We start from the raw sequence: 18,837 nt of genomic DNA, 5'->3' as shown, positions 1-18,837 counted from the left end.
ATGAATTTTTAATCAAAACTTTAAAGTTCAATGATTAAACTGTTATTTAAAAAAGAAATAAATCAGTGAGAAATTTGTGCTTGGTGATGTTGCATGATGTCCCTTGTCCGAGGACAGATGGTTGACAAGCACACCCTCACGTCCTCCTCCAGTGTTTGAAGCCTTGACCTATTCTTGCTCTTCATTGTGTTGACAGCAGAGAAACCAGCCTCACACAGATAAGATGTTGAGAAAGGAAGAAGTGCTTTAATTGCCATCTTTGTGATAATGGGGTAGTCCTCTCGGAGAGACAACCAGAATGAGGCCATATCTGTTGAGAAGTGTTTCAGTTTCAGTCCTCTATCATTTCTGATTTCTGTCCACTCATTTTCTTCTGCAACAGGTAACTCAGCTGACTCACATGCATTTAGCACAAATGGATCTCTCACCCAGTCCAAGGACAATACATTAAGTGTCGGGAAATATTTTTCAATGTTTTTCCCCAGCAGTGACAAACTTTGTAGAATTAAATCCACAAGATTTTTGTCCAGTTTGCAACTTTTTGTCAGTTCAAACATTTCAACTTTGTTCTCTTTTTTTATTCTGGCTGCCCACAGTGTTAGTTTTTCCTTAAAGGAGATAATTTTGTCACTGCAAGTCAGAATATTTTCATTCTTTCCCCTGCATACTCTTGTTAAGAGTGTTCAAGGCTTGGAATATGTTAGCTAGGAATTATTGCACCAGGTCTCATCACTAAGCAGGTCAGCCAGCTCAGACCCTTCTGATGTAAAAAAGATTTGAAGTTGTTCCCTCAGTTCATACAACCTTGAAAGCACCTGCCCTCAAGATAGCCTTCTCACTTCTGTGTGCAGTAGAAGTTGGGTAAGAGCAGCTTCCACAGCAGAACACAGTGATGAGAACAACCTTGATTTTAATGGCCTACTCTTAATGTAATTAACCATTTTATTTGTCTCAGTCATTCCTTTTTGGAGTTCAGGTACTATTGATTTTGAAACAGGGGCCTCTCTGTGCAGAAAACAGTGTGTGAAAACAATGTCAGAGTTCTTTTGTTTGGCCAGTGCAATGAATCCTTTTAGGTTTCATAGAGGGAGCACCATCTGTGCAGATGTTGATACATGATGTCCACAACAAACCATGAGAATTGAAATAGTGGTCAACAACCTCAAAAATGTCTTGGCCTCTTGTGGTTTCCGGAAGCGATTTACAAAATAAGAATTGTTCAATGATGTTTCCATTACAGATGAACCTACTGAATGCTAAGAGTTGTGCATTTCCTGTGATGTCAGTTGACTCATCCAGCTGGATGGCAAAAAAATCAGCTTCTTTAATATTAGCTATAACTTGTGACTCAACATCTTCAGACATGTCGTGTATACGCTGACTAATCGTGTTATCTGACATAGGTATTTTCAAGATCTCTTTTTCATATGTTTCGCCAAACATAATATTTACAATTTTGCAGCATGCTGGTAAAATTAATGATTCAGCAATTGTATGTGACTTCATGTTTTTTGCCACAATTTCAGCAACAGCATAGCTTGCTTCTTGTGCTTTGTCAGAGACAGCTGCAATTTTAGAAAATTTTTTAGCCTGACATGTTTGATCAGCAATGGTTGGCAACCTTCAGTCTCGAAAGACTATGGTCTAAGCCTACAGCACCCGGTATTCCCAAGCGGTCTCCCATCCAAGTACTAACCAGGCCTGACCCTGCTTAGCTTCCAAGATCAGATGAGATCGGGCATGCGCAGGGTAACATAAGTTTTAAAATAATCACGTGGTTTCTCGCATAAATGTAAGTGCTTTGAGTGAAGGTGTCTTTTCAGCTTACTTGGAACTATAGCTTGGTTTGCCAGTTTCTCACCACAAACAACACACTCAGGGCGTGGATGTTCTTCTCCAGATGAAATGAATCCAAAAGACAAATAGTCTTCATTATATTGGCGTGTGACGGTTTTAGAACTAACACTACTAGGTGTGTTACTGTCTGCACTAGCGCTAGCCACACCTGACTCATCATCATCATCTCTCTTTCTTTTTTGATTAAAAATTTATCATGGCAATGCAGCCCATGATAAGGGAACAAATGTTTCCTTACTTTGAGGAGGCTTCCATGACTGCCTCTCCACCACAGGATGCAGCGCTTGCCCCACTGGCACAGTTGCACCAGCACTGGAAAATTGGATAGGATTGGGCCCTCAAACGCATCTTATAACGTGAAATAAAATGTGCAAATGTAGGTTGAAAAGATTAAACTGCTTTTTAAAAAATGAATTAAGGAATTTTATTCATCAGTTCCGATTACAAATTAAGTTAGTAAAAATTAGCAGAAGAATGACAGATCATAGCAATTATATATATATATATCCGATTACAAATTAGGTTAGTAAAAATTATCAGAAAGTCTGGGTGCTTTTGAAATAAGAATTTATTTTTTAAAAGGCAAAACACTTAGAACACATTTTATGCATTAGAACACCGCTCTGTAATCAACATGCAGTAAAAAAAAATATCTAGCTAGTGAATTTTAAAAATGAGCAGATATGGCATTGAATCAGTCACAATGGTATGTGTGATTCACTCTTAAATATCTACACATTCGCAGAGCGCATATTTCCCCTTACTCTGGCTACTCCTGTGAGATGGCTTCCTTTCTTGAGGTTACTGAACAAGTCCAGCTTAATAAATGTAAATGTCTTAACAGCATGTCCTCAAACAATTTCCTATGCTTTTGGTTTTGTACTAAGTAAATGCATGTGGGAATGAAGCAGTCACATAAACAGAGTGGATATCTTTGTATAGCAGGGATTATCAGATGCATGTGCATGTGCAGTACAAGGTTAGCAAGTTCATTAAAGGCACTTCCGTATCTTTTCAAGATTCCTATACAGATGTGCTAAAAGCCACAATGATCACTGAATATGGTCACTTATGGTATATATTAGATCCTTGATAATATCTCACTGTTAACTCTCTTTCACATATATCCAGTTCCACAATTTACTGATTTAACAAAACAAATTATTTCATATCCTAAGTAAGTCAGGACAATAAGTATCACTAAAATAAAATGAGACAAATTACAGCCCAATCCTAAGCTCCTTGGTGCCGCCAGGTACAGCAGTGCCAAAATGGTTACTGCTGCATCCAGCAGGGCCAGGGAGGCTGCCGGAGGTCCCCTTGGGGAAGGGGTTCATCCCCTTCCCCCAAGGAAAGCTCCAGGCCCCCGCAGTGGGGCTACTTGAGTCTGCACTAGTTACTTTGCCAGCACAGACTTGAGGGGCTTTGTACCCTGACAAGGAGCACAGGATCAGGTGGAAGAGGCCTCTGCTGGTCCCGCCCCCTCCTGGGCTGGTCTTTCCCCCAGCCCTGGAAAACTGCACTGCCTCCAGCAGTGCCTCTTACTGGCAGTGGCTCTTCAAGGGCATCCTCCCGGCACTGAGGCCCAGCACCAACTGGTGCTGAGGCTCCCTCCTTTCTGGGTGCTGTGAATGTGCTTTACAGCATGTTTGTGGCATCCAGAGCTGATGGTACATACAAATCACAGGTGCTGTGGGTTATAGGGTTGGGCCCTTAGTCATGACAAATTTCGGTGCTACTTATATTGAACGGGACTTAAGAATCCTAATTTTCTTAGGATACAATCATTATTTGTAGGTAGTGCGTTTTCCTAACATTGGAGAGGCAAGAAAATGTTCTAAATTTGAGCCAAAACTGAATAACAGACTCCATATTAAAACATACATGGTCATGAAATTGAAAGGGTGTTGAACAAGTAACATAAATCTTCAAACTATTTAGACCTATCAGGCTTTCATTCAGCGATTAGTGCCAAACCTTGGCACTCAATGTTTTATCTTAGATGGTGACCATGTCAACACCATGTACTCTAAATTCCCCAGGGATTCCTTAGCGTGTTAACAAAATCTTCATCAGCAGTAATTCCAATACTTAATCCTTCATAATAATCCTCAAATTCAGAAAAAGAAACTTCATTGGGATCGCTACAAGCATCCTGCAGTGTTTCTAGAAATGAAGACCTAATTTCTTCTTCTGTTGCGTTACCTGTTAAAATATTATTTATTATTAAACACATTAGTAAACCTGCAAAGAACATCGTAGGTCAGAAAAAACAAAAATGGAATTTTTCTGATATTCACTACAAGTTTAACAAAGGGATTTCCTGCGTGCAACCGTAAGGGCACCAGGAAGTAAATTCAGGAGAATTAAGGAAAATTCAAGGAGATGGTGACTGATCTCGGTTTTTGAGGCTACACTTATTTCAAGCAGTAGCTTTACAGCAGCAGGATGGAAAATGGTGCTTGAAGCTGCCTCACCCCAATCACTGCTGCTGCTATTCTACTCCCGGCTTCAGTGTAGAAGTGAAGAGGAGAAACGACAGTGATGGTGGGGGCAGGTGCCACTGCTTTAGTCCACTAACCGCCTCCTCCCTTGCAAAGGAGGTGGTGCTGGCAGGCAGGCTAAGAAGGAGGTGGCAGTTGCTGCCACCTCTCTCCTCCTCGCTGGATGGAAAGGGCAGCAGTGGTGGCCCTCTTCCTCGTTTGGGATCACTGCCACTGCCTCCCCAAGTTTACCTGCCTCCACTGTGCTGCTTTGAAATAGTGCAGCAGAGCAGGGTGGAACAAGAAACTAGAAGAAACAAAACTTGGAAGGCATTTCCTGGTTTCACCCCACTCTTTTTCAAATCATAGAGCAGCAGAGCCAAAAGAGGAATCCGTAAGGGAGCAAACAAGGACTAGGTGAGGCTGCTGCAGGGAAGACTGATGGGCACAGGATGCCATCTGTGCCCACCTGTCATTTGAAGGACTCCACCTCACCTTATCTCATCACAGGGCTAGCTCACTGAACCCAAGACAGACAAACTCAGACACCACAAGTTTTGGCTGATCTTAGTAAGAAGTTATTGTTTTCAGCCACCCCAATACTTCCTCCATCATGCAAAGAAGGTTTGGGAAGTAAGATAAGCATGGGAGAACACAGAAGTGATGAAAGCCTCTCGTCACACATAAGTGCCACAAAAAACATATCACCAAATGAGTGAACAATCCTGCCCATATCTGACTAGTCAGACTAGGGGTTGTCCTCTCATTTGGTACTGGGTGCAGAGAGAAGCAGTAAGCCAAATAGTAACAAACTAAATACTTACTTTCTTATACATTAATTACCTTTTAAGACTTGCGGATGTTTTCTAGCACAATAACATTTCGTGATATTTACCAGAGGCACACTGCCAGTTTTGTTGTAATCCAGTTTCATATAAGCCTGAACAAAGACAGTAATCAGAAGCATGTAAATGTGCGGGAAGACTAAGTTAACAAATATTTATTACGTATGGTACTTTTTACCAAGAGAATTAATGAATATTAATATTTTAGGGGGAAAAAATATCCCTGGTTTTTAAACACAAGCATCAGAAAAGTAGAATTTTTATTGCCTGAACCTACAGAGGGTTCATTTAGTTTGGAGAAAAGTAGAAGTGAAATCAAGGCAAATAAACAGTTAGACGTGCTTAACCTTATGAACTTTTTTGCGAATCTTTATAACTGGCCTCAGGCCTGCAGACTGTGTTGTACTGATTCTTACAAGAAAATATAGGTATTTCATGCCCAGAAGTCTGTTTAGCTTTTTTCTGGTCAACCCTGCCAATTCATTAACACTTTCTTTGGGCTGTTGCATCAACAGTAAAGTATTTTCTCACTGACTCACTTGTTTTCTCACTTACTGACAATTTTGGTCAGATGACCCAGAAAGAGAATTTCCTTTTCTCCTAAAACTCTATTGGCTTTATATTGTTGAAGCAGTCATTCTATTTTCACACAATACTTTTATTGATGTTTCTTTGCAGAGTCCCTGAACCGACTAGTTTTAAGTATCTCCATTTTAATATGCAAAAATGGCCTACAGACAAAAGAGGCACAAGGTCTGCGTTGAAGATTTGGCAATCTCAAAAACACAAAATTCAAGAATTTCTCCCCACTCCTCCATGATCACCATGGCTACTAAAATAGGTGCATCTTACAAAATCTTATACAAATTGATTGATATATCTTAAATGAATTGATAGTACCTCTTTGATTACCAGCAGCAGCGATTAAAAGAAGGGAATGTTTTCTATCTAGCAGGAATACAGGGAGAGGCATGATAGCGAGGCGCTCCCTCCATTGGCCTGTCAAAGTTGCCTTTTGATCCCCCTCTTTTGTGTCCTATAGCCATTTACATCAGATTGCAGCAAAGAGATTTTATTTTAGATTGTGAGCATCCTTAAGACAGGAAACAGTTTTCTCATTCCCCTGCTATATAAACCACTTTGATAACTTTTTGTTTATAAGAAATATTTATATTCTAAAGAAATGTAAATATTTCTAAAAAAACCAAATAGTTCCAGCATGTCAGAGACAGATTCTTAGACAGAGCACCGATAAGATCAAGCAAAGATGACTTATGCTCGTGTCCTCTCCAATCCCTCTCCTTACAATCTATCTTCTCAACTCTTCTTTTTGGTCCAGTCTCCTTCACACCACTATCGCCTTCTATCTAAGACTTCTTTATAGCATTTCTGCCCTTCAGCAGACAGTTCCAGAGTAGCTCACAAGAGAATTAAAGAAATAACATAAAAACTAACAGAGAGCAAATCCATGTGTGTGGAGCAGCAGGCTTCAGTGAAAGAGTCAATACCAGAGCCTGATAAAACAAGTGATTTTTAAAACAGTTTCTTGAAAGTGGGGACAGTGAGGGTTTCTGGCATCACTCTTGGTACAGAATTCCACATTGGGGGAGGGGGGAACACCACAGAAAAAGACCTTTCCCATGTGTACACCACTTGGTACAAATGGATAGGAAGCAAAAACTCAGTTTGCTTGAACGTAAACTAAACTATTTCAACATTTGACAACTGACCCTTCTATCAGCACTTACAATACCTGGAAACATTTCATAATGTCAGTTCAGCTTAATGGATATGAACACATTTGCACTGAGGATACAAGTAAACAATTTTTAGCCTATTTAATATATCTAAAATAAAAAACTTTCAGTCATTGCCAGAATAACCTGGATTCCAACCATCCTGTTGTTTCCAGCAGTGGAAGACTCCACCGAATTACAATTTTTTTCACTATTTAATTGGTAATATTATGTACATGATGCAATTTAGTAAGAACATATATAAGCAATATCTTCATCACAAAACATACATCATTTTTCCCTTTTTCACAGATGGCAACAACAGTTGCAGAACTGTCAGAACTTGTTCAGTGTAACGTACCTGAACAGTGGTACAGAATCCAATCCACAGGTTAAAAATAGATATCAACCAAAAGAAGTTATCAGTCCCCAAGATATTTACTCTTGAATAGTCAGTCAAAATAACACCGGTTGTGTTTTAAATTCAACCACCAATGATATTAAATTACAAAAGAGATTAAAAATCAAATTAAGTAACATTTTATTCTAGTGTCTATTAACATTTTAAATGCAGAAATATCAGATATTATATCATGTTTAACAATTTTTTTAAAATGCAATCCTATGTATGTTTGCTCAGACCCACTGAGTTTAATCGAACTTACTTCTAAGGGAAGTTCGTACAGAATTGCAACCTAAATGGATTTGTATTTTTCACTTATCTGTTGATCAACTATATAATTAAAATAAACTTACTTTTCTGACAAATGCTTTCCTATATTCATTCATTTCTCCAAGAACAGCACGGGTAAACTCAAGATAGTCAACTTCATCATTATCGTTGTCATTAAGTATTAACCACAAAGACTCAAAATCCTACAATTTAAGAGCTTCAGGTCAAATGAGCTGCAACTCAGAACATGGGCATAAACATAAGATTAATCTGCTAAACTATGAAACAAAGGGAAAAGTCAGGTTATTGCTTGAATATTCATTTGAACACTGAGCAGAAGAAAGCAAGACTGCTATCAGTCATCCGAAGCATATACCTAGAGGTTGTGAAAGCCAGCCTATTTTTGCTAGGTCACAATTGTATAGACGTTTTCAGTTCAGCATTGTGACACAAAAGTCCTTTTGGCTATAATTTTGTTAACCTACTTACTTCCAAATTAAAAACAGATCCCAAGATTTTCATAACCTCACATCAGAAAACAGAAAAAGGTATCACAGGGAGTTTTCACGTAACTATTGCCTCCTTACAACTCTAATAAACTCCCTTTCCCAGTGAAAAACAGACCTAAATGTTCAACAAATGGTGACAGTTAAGTACCATAACATCTGGTTAACTAAGATCCTTTCCTGATCTCAACAGCTATTAAAGTACCTGCAAAGGACACTTGCCAAACCCTAGTTTTCCACTGACTAGTTTCAAATCGCCAAGTGAAAGTTAATAATTTTCACTGTTCTAGAATGATTTGAAATTGGGTTCAGCAGTATTTTCCAATTAAATAGGAAATTTTGGCTAATAGCTTCAGTTTGGCCTTTTGTGCTCCTAATGACAGCACTGGAAATACTACAGGGCCTTGATCTTTCTCTCAAATATCTCCTATGAGGCCACATGCCCCCACTTATCTGATTGCTGCTGTGGGAGGGACAAAAAACTAGTTCTGTTCCCTCTCACTTGCTCCTTTGGAGCCTTAAAAATTTCTATAGCAGCATAACAGGGACATTGGAAAATACAGTTTTCCTAGGGTGGCTAATGTCTCTACTATGGATAGTCCTCATCCTGGAAATGACATGACCCAGGGTTCCTGAAACATTTCATTTCCAAGCCACCTGAAAAACAGTACTACAGACATTGGCTCCCAAGTTATGGACAACTTCATCAGCAATTTTGTGTAGGCACAGTATGTCGTTTAATGATACTTCTGCACAGTGCAATAATGCTGGATGTTTAGGATACATATGTTTTGACTTCTGTATGGACTTCTGGACCTCAACTGGTACATATGTAGGGGACTTGGTATAGCAGCATTCCAGGCACCAGGAGAGAGCAGCCTCCCTCCCGTGCTGCCTGACAAGGCCTGTTATGCGCATGGTCCTGGACATATCCCAGATAAGCATGATCCAGACCAGCTTTGTATCATTTTGCTGGAGCCGATGACAAGGAAGCATCAAGTCCCGAAGGCCTTTAAGGAAGAGGCCAAACTTTGGCTCACTAGAGCAAACTGCCTCCTCCTTGTTGGCTGATTCTGTGGCTGGTTCAGGCCACAGAGAACGTAGACCCAAGCCACAGTCTCTTGCCACAGCTAGACCTTTGGTACTTTCCCACTTTTTCGCTCTTCTCCACCTTTCCCTCCCTCCCTTGCTACAATATAATATGCCTGGTTCTTCAGTCCTCCCTAGGTAATCACCCTAATTTCCTTCAGACACTAACATCATGCTCCCTCTCTATTTTAAAGCATGCATGCCCTTTGTAAAGTTTTTTAGCTTTTATTACATATATCCCCCAGAGTCATCTTCCTCCAAAAGGGTGCTTTCCACCCTGGCAGAGAAAGATAACTGTAGTTGGCTAGTGGCAGAAAGGACAGAGGAGCAGTTTTTTGTTGGAACACAAGACCCAGCGTAAGCAGGAGTCACTGTACTCCCTCGAGAGCAGGGTGGACCAACACGAGGCTCGCAGGCCACATGTAGCTCATGAGGCCCTTTTAGGCAGCCCTCGAACGCCTCACCACAGCCACCACCAACTGCCTCCTCCAATATCAGCGGCATTTCACTCTCTTCTGCTGTGGCCTTCCAACTGCTCCTTCTCTAAAGGAGAAGCCAGAATGGTGTGGCAGGGAGACTGAAAAACCCACCTGCCACAACAACCTCCTGCTGCCCAAGCCTGCCGAGTTATTTCCCCTGCTCAGAACCCAAGAGTACTTGGCGGTGACATCATTACATCACCAACAATTACTTCTGTGTCTGTGTGCTCGGGGGGATGACACCAGGGTCATGCACACCCCCCCCGACTGTTAAAAGTTGGACGGCCCTGCTCTAGAGAGTAAATTGACGACAACATACCTCTTCAGGCACTTCCAAATGAAACACTTTTAGTGCTTGCTTGAAGTCTGCTTTTGTCAGAACTCCCTTTTGGTTTTTGTCCAGTTCCCGGAAGTACTTTCCTAATCCTGTTATAGTACGAACTCCTCTTTTACTTAGTTTTTCCTTAAGCCCATCTGTGGAAAAGTTAAAAATATTTTTATGGTCATTTTATTTTGTGTGTGTGTGTGCTGATTACTATTTTCCTTAAAGCTCACAGAGCTGTCTTATACCATGTAGCCTGTACTGTCAACTCTCCCAATGACTCCAAAAGGGATCTTTCTCAACCTTGCTACCTGAGATTGTTTTCACTGGAGATGCTGAGAGTTCAACCTTGTAACTTCTGTATGTAAAAGCATGTGCTCTACCACTACTCTGAAAACATTTTTTTAAAAAAATCATATTAAAAAAGAGCAGTAAAACAGCCTGTGATCTGTGACAAAAAAAAACATTCATCACAATCCAAAGCCTGTTTATATTCCAGAGTTCCACAGATATTACAGCTCAATCCTATCCTTCCCCCCATGCTGATGTAGCCATGCCAAAAAGGCTTGCACTGTATCCTAAGGGGCAGATGGGGAGGCTAGGTAGAGGTAAGGGAAAATGTTTTCCCTTATTTCTGGGTAAGTCTCCTTCTTGCCAGTGGGTCTCTCTGGACCTGTGTCAGCTGCTGTCTGGCAGAAGCAGTGGTCAGTTGGTGGAGATGTGGTGCTGCTGCCTACTGTGGTAGCACTTGCAAAACAGCCGTGGCAGAGCAAAAGCAGAAGTTTCTTCCACTATTGTAAACCCCTCCAAGCAACAGCCCAATTCTGCATTTTCCCTCAAAATGCAGAGACATACAAACTTTAAAGCAAATTAGTATACAAACCTTGAATCTTCTTCAAAACACTTGTGTCACCACCCTCCTGCTTGATGGGAGGTTCCTCTTTTTCTACGTGTGCAGACCTATAATATATGAATCCATTCAGCAGCCACATTACATTTAATAGAAGTTAACTTTCACAAATCTAAATATTCACTATATCATCCTCCACAACAAGTCTCCTCCTGCTAGAAAAACCAATGCTAGAGAAACTTCTGATAAGCAAAATGCTTTACATCAGGTGAACCTAATCAAAGCACTTTGAATCAATATGTTAAAAAGTGCAGAGAGGACACCCTTCAAAAATAAACACCTTGAGTTCATATTTTCACTCACCCGAAGAAGTCGGCCATTGCCCCCAGTGCATATCAGCGTGTCTTAGCCTTCTTCCCAACCCTGGAGATGCTGAAGAGGTGAAGAAGTCGCTCTACCTCTGCAAAGCGATCCCCATCCCTTTTGCAGTACTAAGATGGGAAGGAAGGCTGTTTGACCACTGCATTGCCAAAATGTTTAGAGAACCTGGAAACCACAAGGCCAAGGAGATAGCTAGCTCCTCCCCACCAATTCCATCTTGGAACTGAGGAAGGAAGCAAGGGGCTGACACTGCACAGGCCTGAGCAGAGGCACAGAAGGAGGTCAGAGATTCAGGAAGGGGCAGGATCCTACCAATCACAATTTTTGATTTTCCTAGCAGAGTTAGATAAAAACTGTGGATAATACAATTTTCGCTGGCAAGACAAGAGATATTTTGAACGCCTGAAAACATTTACAGTTGCAAAATGTCAAAGCAGGTAGACAAGGTCAGAGATATTATTGTTCAGTGGCATTATTCTGTGCCATTTTGTTAGAACATAGACTAAATTATGTTCCAAACAGCTGCCTACATTGCCATTCAGTTCACATACAAAACTGTCCCCTGGCAGCAACCAAGTCTTATTAGTTTCCAAGGTCTTAAACAGGACAGCCAGTCAACTATTTTTAAGAACATAACGAAAGCAAGACCCTGAGGGACAAACAGCCCCCAAAGTTGCGGGGAGGGTGGCATTTAGGATCAGAAAACAGCCCAGGTACAAAAGGTTAAACAAAAACACTCTAACCTCTAGAGACCCAGCTTCTACCAAAATTGGATGCCCCAGGAGTGCTTTAAAGTTTAGACAGACAGACACAGACAGACAGATCTGATCATGGTTCTTATGTGTCACCTGGTTTATTTCTTCACTCCTAAAAATCTGAAATATTTTTTTCAAAACCAGAATAAGTACTTTTGAAAATAGTGGTGTGACAGGCATGAAACACTGATAAGATCCTAATTATCCCATAAAATAACCTATTTGTAGTTACAATGATGCTTTGAGCACTGGCAGTAGATTTAGCATTACGTTTGGGAACTATAATGAAATTTGGAACCATTTGTATATCAGCAAACTCCAATTCCTGTTTTGTCAGTTCTTTTCATAGGAGTGATACAGCATGAACTCTCTTATCCAAATCTCTATTTTGGGAAAGACAATACCTGACACGCTGCTTTTGTCTATCTGGAAAGGCCCAGAAGTAGGAGCAGGCTTGCCAGAAGGCATGCAGTTCTCAATACAGTGGCAACCTGTATGCATTCCTCCGTCATCCTGTCCTAAACTTTCAGCTATTCCCTTAGACCCAACAAGATAACTACTGATTAATTCCCACATTTTGAGAGTGGAACTATATATTGTGTGATTTTGTGACTATTTTTACATATTTTTCTTTTACAAAAATGTAGTTTCTGAAACTGGATGAAAGAGAAAGGAAATGTTCAACCTTTTGCCCTTGGACCAGTTTTAGATTGAATCCTGCCACGCAACTGTTTTCATTTCTGCTGCTTGCAAAAAAATAAAAAAGAATACAGTACTCCCAGTTTTTCAGAGTAAAGACAACGGGGGGGATTTTCATCATGAAATGGTCCAAAGGGCAAGAGCTAAGGGAGCCCTTCCACATCACATACCAGTATCCCTTTAACAGTGCAGTTTCAGCCACAGCATTTTCTGAAACAAGAAAACTATCTCAAAAAATAGACATAACCATATACTTTGACCCTTATGTTCCCTTGTTTTTCTGGAGCTTCCTTTAAGTGGACAGATTGTGAATTTCCAAGGCCATAGCTAAACCAGAGGCAACTTTAACAAGTCACTGGCCCTCATATACCTCTTTATTTCCTAGATCTTACCCCTTACCACACCCGACCCACTGCACATTATTTACAGGGGGGAAAAAGAAAAAGGAAATTAAGCTCAATTACATGATTAATCACATCTAGTTTGGCTCTTACTAACTGGGATGGCACTGTATCACCCTAATCAGATATAACACATGTAAAGGGAAGAACAAGTAAAAAACCTCAAATCTGAACAATGAACAGCATAGTCTTTGTTTGTGAACATATTTTCAAGACAGGAAATGAAATCTGATCACTTAGTGCAATTCCACTTACTTTAGAAAAGCTCTAGCTGTTTCGTCAATATCTGTGACTCGGATCGTAAATATTGGCTTCTGCTTAATGCTTTCCGGAAGGCTGGGATGATTACGGCTCAAAAAAGTTAGGTCTGCTCCCTAAGAGCAATAATATAAGAGAGATTTACAAGTACTGCTCTATCTTTATTGGTCCACAAAATATAACTCAATCACAATTATCTTCATACAGATGAACTACTTCACATATGTTCAATTTACAACTAGAAAGCCTGAAGATTCATGACCAAGATAGGAGAAGATAAAGTATAGCAACTAAGTCGTGTCTGTTCTTTCTCCCATGGACTTTACCCAAACACACAAGCTACATCTACCGCTCATCTAACACTCAGTCTGCACAGGTAAATCCATAATTTGGCACTTATTCAAATAGGCAGCCCAATCCTATCCCTCCCACGATTTTACGCTCTGCAGCCATGCTGATGGAGCACACACTATATGCTATGGTATATTTATTTTATTCAGAGCACGATACCATAGTCTTTCAAGATTGAAGGTTGCCAACAGTCATTTATTTTATTGAATTTTGAAAGAAAAAGATTTAAAACTAAAATTGTTCAAGTGCCTAAAACTTCAGGAAAAAGTCTGACAGAAGACTTGCCATTAGATTTTGCAAAGTCTGTTACTAAAAGGAAATAACCATTAAGAAACAATGCACCTATGATTTATGTATTTACAAAAGGGAGTAATATAGAGAAATATGCTCAATTCCTGACTGCAATTGATTGCCCTCTAGTGGGAAAAGCAAGTCATGCAGTCTTACACTGAAATTACTTACAGTATGTTTTATTCAACAAAATGACTCACAAACTCAAGATTCAGGTGCACAACGCAAATATACTAAAGGCAATTAAAAGGTTCATCGTGTTGAATTAGCCCTGACAAACTAGAGCAAACCCTTCCTAATACAATTTTGCTTGTTGAGCTGGCACATCCAAAACTAAAATTCAAAAATATCATCACAACACTTTTCAGAAGTAGTCTAAGATTTTTGAGCACCTGATGCAGAGCACCTAACACCATGGCCCCCCACCATCTCCTGCTGCTGTCACTATAGTAATATTTTACCTAACTCAGTAGCAGCTTGTGAAGTCCACCCTCCCAACTTTGATCTCATCTTCTGTGTGTTGCATTTGAACAGGGCAACAGAGGGGAGTGGTGACCAAGAGCAACACTCCAGCCCACCACTCTATTCACCTCTACATTTCCTCTTTTGTTCCATTTCTCTACTTCCTTTTCAAATACAGCAAGCAGAGGGAGATATGGCAACAGGAGCTCCTGCCATCCTACCACCTGAGGCAACTGCCTCCATATGCTTCAGACCTGCGTTCCAGAGTGTCTCAAATCCTTGATCTACTACAGTCTGCTGTTAATCTACTAGGTCAAAAATCTATGATAAACCTTTGAAAAATATAAACACTGGAAACAGGCAAGAAAACTGTCAAAGCAAAACATAAAGATCTCTGCACCTAACACTTACAGAGAGACTTTCAGCTCTTAAATATTAAAGAAGCATTATTCTGAAGTTCACAATACTTACAACATAGAAGTCATTAAGACTGTACGGTTTCCCTTTTCGTGGTCCACGCTGATGACTACAAACTCCCTTCTGAACGAAAGGCAGAGCATTTGTTCTGTGTGACATTGAAAGCAAAGCAAAACTTGATATGCCTATCAGTGGCTCAATAAAAATCTGAAGAAACATTTTCTAATCATACATACCTATTTTTACCAAATTGTCGATATTCATATACAGTTAAAGACTTATCATATGCAAAGAAAAATCCAATCAGTTCTCGACAAGCATCCCGTCCATTTCTAGAACAATATAAAAACCAAAGTCTTAAAATTTAATTTTAGTAGAATCCATATCAACCCAGCATGAAGTATGTCACATTTCACAGACCCCCTGTTGGATTGCAAATGATCCCGATTTTGTAAAAGTGCCATCAACAGCAACCTGTTGCCAGCCATGTTGCCTGCCTTAGATAGCTGAGCAGGAATATTCACCTTCCTGAAACCAGGAGAGAAAGCGGAGGAGGAATAACCATCTTACTCATACCAGGGAAGGAAGCTTAGGGCGCAATCCAGAGGTGTCCATGGGCATGCGCAAGCCCCTTAACATAAGTCCCTGACATAAGCCTCTGTGCTGGCTTCCTCACCGAGGCTTGCGTCAGCCTGCTTGGGCCGACGCAAGCGTCTGGGGTGGGGGAGGAGGAGGAGGGAGGCATTCCTGGGAGGGGGGAGGGCAGGCAATGGGCGGTCCCAGGGGCGGGGCTGGGATCCAGCACTTATGCTGGATCCCAACCCCCATTCCCGGGGAGAACAGAGCAGCTTCGAGCCGCTCCGCTCTCCTCGGACTTGTGCCATCTCAAGAGGTGGCGCAAGTCCAAGGAGACCCCTAGGGGAAAAGGTGCCTTTCCCAGGCATAAGGGGAAAAGTTTCCCCTTGCCTCTGGACAAGCCACTTTTGGCCCTTATACTGTGCTGGATACAGCGCCAGTTCCAGCATAGGATAGGATTGCGCCCTTAGAGACTAAAGCTGGTGAGGACATTTGGTCTTGCTGCCTTTCCAGTCTCCTGCTAGCAGAGTATCCTTCACATGAACCCCAGCTTCCTAGCTCTACCTTCCTGTAGCTTGGAATGGCTGAACACGTTAGGGGAGGCAAAGTTTCCAGGCTTGTCTAGGCAGACAACTCTAAACCCCAGTAAATTTAAGAAAAAGTTAAGCATAAAACAGGAGATTACAAACGAGTTTGTGTGAGATAGACAAATAGCATAAAGACAACATGAAACAGTCACTGGTTTAAGTGGCCTAAACATGCCAAGGTTGTAAGTATACTTCATATTGCATCCCATGTTGTAAGGGCATCATAAGGTTTAAATGCTTGCATATAAACAGAGGACTGTGGGGATGGGGGAAATTTGTCCAATTAGGGACAGGAAATGTCCCAGTCACATGGAGTTTAACTGCCAGAGCATGTACTGCATATATATTTCTCACACATAGGAGACTGCCCATTGACAGGTGAGAATGGGGGAGATTGCATCTCATCTTGCCAGACTTCAGGACAAATAACGTGGAAATCTCCTGCTTGAAGGGGGTTGGGTATATGCAACATAAGTAAATTGCCTTGCATGCCAAGTAGGCAACCAGCTGTTGACAGGTATGATCTAACTGCTAGAGGCAAATAACAAGGGAGGCTTAAAGACACATTACTTTTTCTCCACAACATGGACATTACCATCTTGAGATTTGTATAATGGTAGATTAGATGAATTCTTATCTTCCATAATTGTGACTTTGCCCAGTTCCATAAAAATATGAAATTTTTAACCTACAGGTCATGCCTTGTTACCCAACAAGGTTCTGTTCCTGAATCCCCAGTGGATAAAGAAAAAATCAGTGGAAAAATAGCTTTAAAGACCCTTTTCCGAGTTTCTTGCACCTCCATTGTTGCCCCAGAACGATCGTATAGACGCTATATGGGTGAATAATGGAATCTAATAGATTCCATTAATAGAATAGATTCCATTATTAGATTCCATTATTACTAATCTAATAATGGGTGAATAATGGAATCTAATAGAATGAATTTATTAGAATGCTATAGAATAGAATAGAATAGAATAGAATAGAATAGAATACGGTAGAATACGGTAGAATACGGTAGAATAGAATAGAATGCTACGGTATTCAATAGAATGCTACGGTAGGTTGTAAAAAATATTTTCCATTGTGAAAATGACCTTCTGCATCTCACACACCCCCCCCCCCCCCCCGCTCTGTGAACAGGAGCAGAGTTCTAAAACTGTAATGGGCAACATGGCTTTCCAGCACCAAGCATTCTGCCAACTGAAAAAAACAAACAAACTCAGACACAGCTGCATAAAGAAAGCCAACAGAAAACTTGGTCCACTCTTGTCTCCAGATTTATCTTCAGGGAGTGACAGCGATGCCAGCAGGACAATGCAGACTGGGAGGTCTCTCAGTGTCTAGTCAACATGGGCATTATTTTTTCCATGCCCAGGAAGAGAAGAAAGATTCATAATCAGTACCTCCATGCAGTTACCAGAATCCAAGCTGAATGGGAGCCTGAAATGTGCTTTCAATAGCCCAAAGCATGACAGGCAGAAGAGGTTGAGCAGAATAGCTGAATCCAGCTCTCTGTTGTATCCCAGCTTCTCCCAAACACACAAACAGTTTTGTCAACTATCTGGGTTGACAATCTTGGTTCCTAAATGGGTTTCTTCAGTCCATAAAAATGTGTACGCAAACATGAAGATAGCAAGCTTCATTAAAGTTTGATTAGAGAAAAAATATTTAAAATTAAATTTAGGCATACCTTGATATTAATCTGCCATCAAAGCGTAACTTGTTCGTAAGCATATTTTCAGTTAACGCTGACCGAGTCTTTATTCTGTAAAAAGAATTCACAATAGTAACTATGTTCTAAAAAAGTAAAATTATAACAGTTTGCACCTCAGCTACTAAAATGCTTATGGACTGTGAGTAAAGCTGATCATAAAACAATTAGACAAAACTTGAACAATTTTAAACAATTCTACAGGAAGCATAGAATTGGATGTGCTTTTTTTGAGGACTATACCCTCAAGGGACTTAACATTCTGTTACCACCTTTAAAATGGGTGGTACTAAGCACCCATTTAGAGTGCAATTCTGAACCATCCTTGGGCTTGCACCCTTGCACTGGCTTGGAGGTGTTGCAAAAGTGTCATTAGGCACTTTCGCACTACCTCAGGAGCCAGGAAGCCACTGCACAAATGTGCACCAGCCTCTGGAGACCAAATCCCGAGCCTTCGCACCAGGAGAGTGATGAGTTCACACCAGCCGAGTCAGGCCAGTGCGGGGGTCTTGGGAGAGCAGGGGAGGGTGGGCAACGGGCAGGTCTGTGGGCAGCCTGAGGCCAGAAAGGGACGCCAGAATCCGGCACTTAGGCCAGATCCTAACCCCACTCCTAGGTGAGCACAGTGCAAGGCTGCTCAGATCTACACCAGTGATTTAGGGGCCACTGGGGCTGCTGCTGCATTACCTGGGACAAAGGGAATTAATTCCCCTTGCCTTGGGCTGAGCGGCAGCCAGCCCAAACTGGCTGGCCTGCCTGTTCCAGCACAGGTTAGGACTGGACTTTTAAAGAACTTCTTCCTTAAATATTTAAAATCATCCATCAAAATCACACTAGTTATTTTCTGGAAGACAAATCATCTTGACTTATGGATTGTCAAGAGGGCTTCAGTCTTACTTCGCTATAGAAACCATTTCACTGCTGGTTTCTAGTTCAGAAGAAGTACACAGTCTTCCTATGTTTTAATACATTCTTCCTAAATAAAGACGAACTAAAGCATAAGTGTTGGCCAAAGAAAAACAAGGGCATGATGACTAGCTACAAATGAAATAATTCATTTTTTAGAATTGCTCCAAATTCTCTTCTTCTTGGGGTTTTAAAG

At 40.9% G+C, this 18,837-nt stretch overlaps 1 protein-coding gene and 1 pseudogene across 1 annotated transcript in view; both read right to left on the bottom strand.

Moving 5' to 3' along the window:
- Window positions 1-1,647: 1,647 nt before the first annotated feature.
- On the bottom strand, window positions 1,648-1,766 carry LOC136658025 (5S ribosomal RNA; annotated as a pseudogene).
- A 685-nt stretch (window positions 1,767-2,451) lies between these two features.
- The window catches only part of CAPS2 (calcyphosine 2), a 35,084-nt gene continuing 18,698 nt past the window's right edge, over window positions 2,452-18,837 (bottom strand). The window contains exons 11-19 of the mRNA XM_066633746.1: window positions 17,715-17,789; window positions 15,092-15,187; window positions 14,910-15,003; window positions 13,332-13,450; window positions 10,874-10,950; window positions 9,988-10,142; window positions 7,678-7,797; window positions 5,184-5,280; window positions 2,452-4,062 (exon numbers count right to left, since the gene is read on the bottom strand). Of these exons, the coding sequence (XP_066489843.1) occupies window positions 3,887-4,062; window positions 5,184-5,280; window positions 7,678-7,797; window positions 9,988-10,142; window positions 10,874-10,950; window positions 13,332-13,450; window positions 14,910-15,003; window positions 15,092-15,187; window positions 17,715-17,789 (1,009 nt within the window). The 3' untranslated portion in view covers window positions 2,452-3,886. The remainder of the gene's footprint in view (window positions 4,063-5,183; window positions 5,281-7,677; window positions 7,798-9,987; window positions 10,143-10,873; window positions 10,951-13,331; window positions 13,451-14,909; window positions 15,004-15,091; window positions 15,188-17,714; window positions 17,790-18,837) is intronic.

This window comes from Tiliqua scincoides, chromosome 7 (assembly GCF_035046505.1).
Source record: "Tiliqua scincoides isolate rTilSci1 chromosome 7, rTilSci1.hap2, whole genome shotgun sequence".
NCBI classification, from domain to species: Eukaryota; Metazoa; Chordata; class Lepidosauria; order Squamata; family Scincidae; genus Tiliqua; species Tiliqua scincoides.
This window is presented reverse-complemented; position numbering and strand designations above follow the sequence as displayed.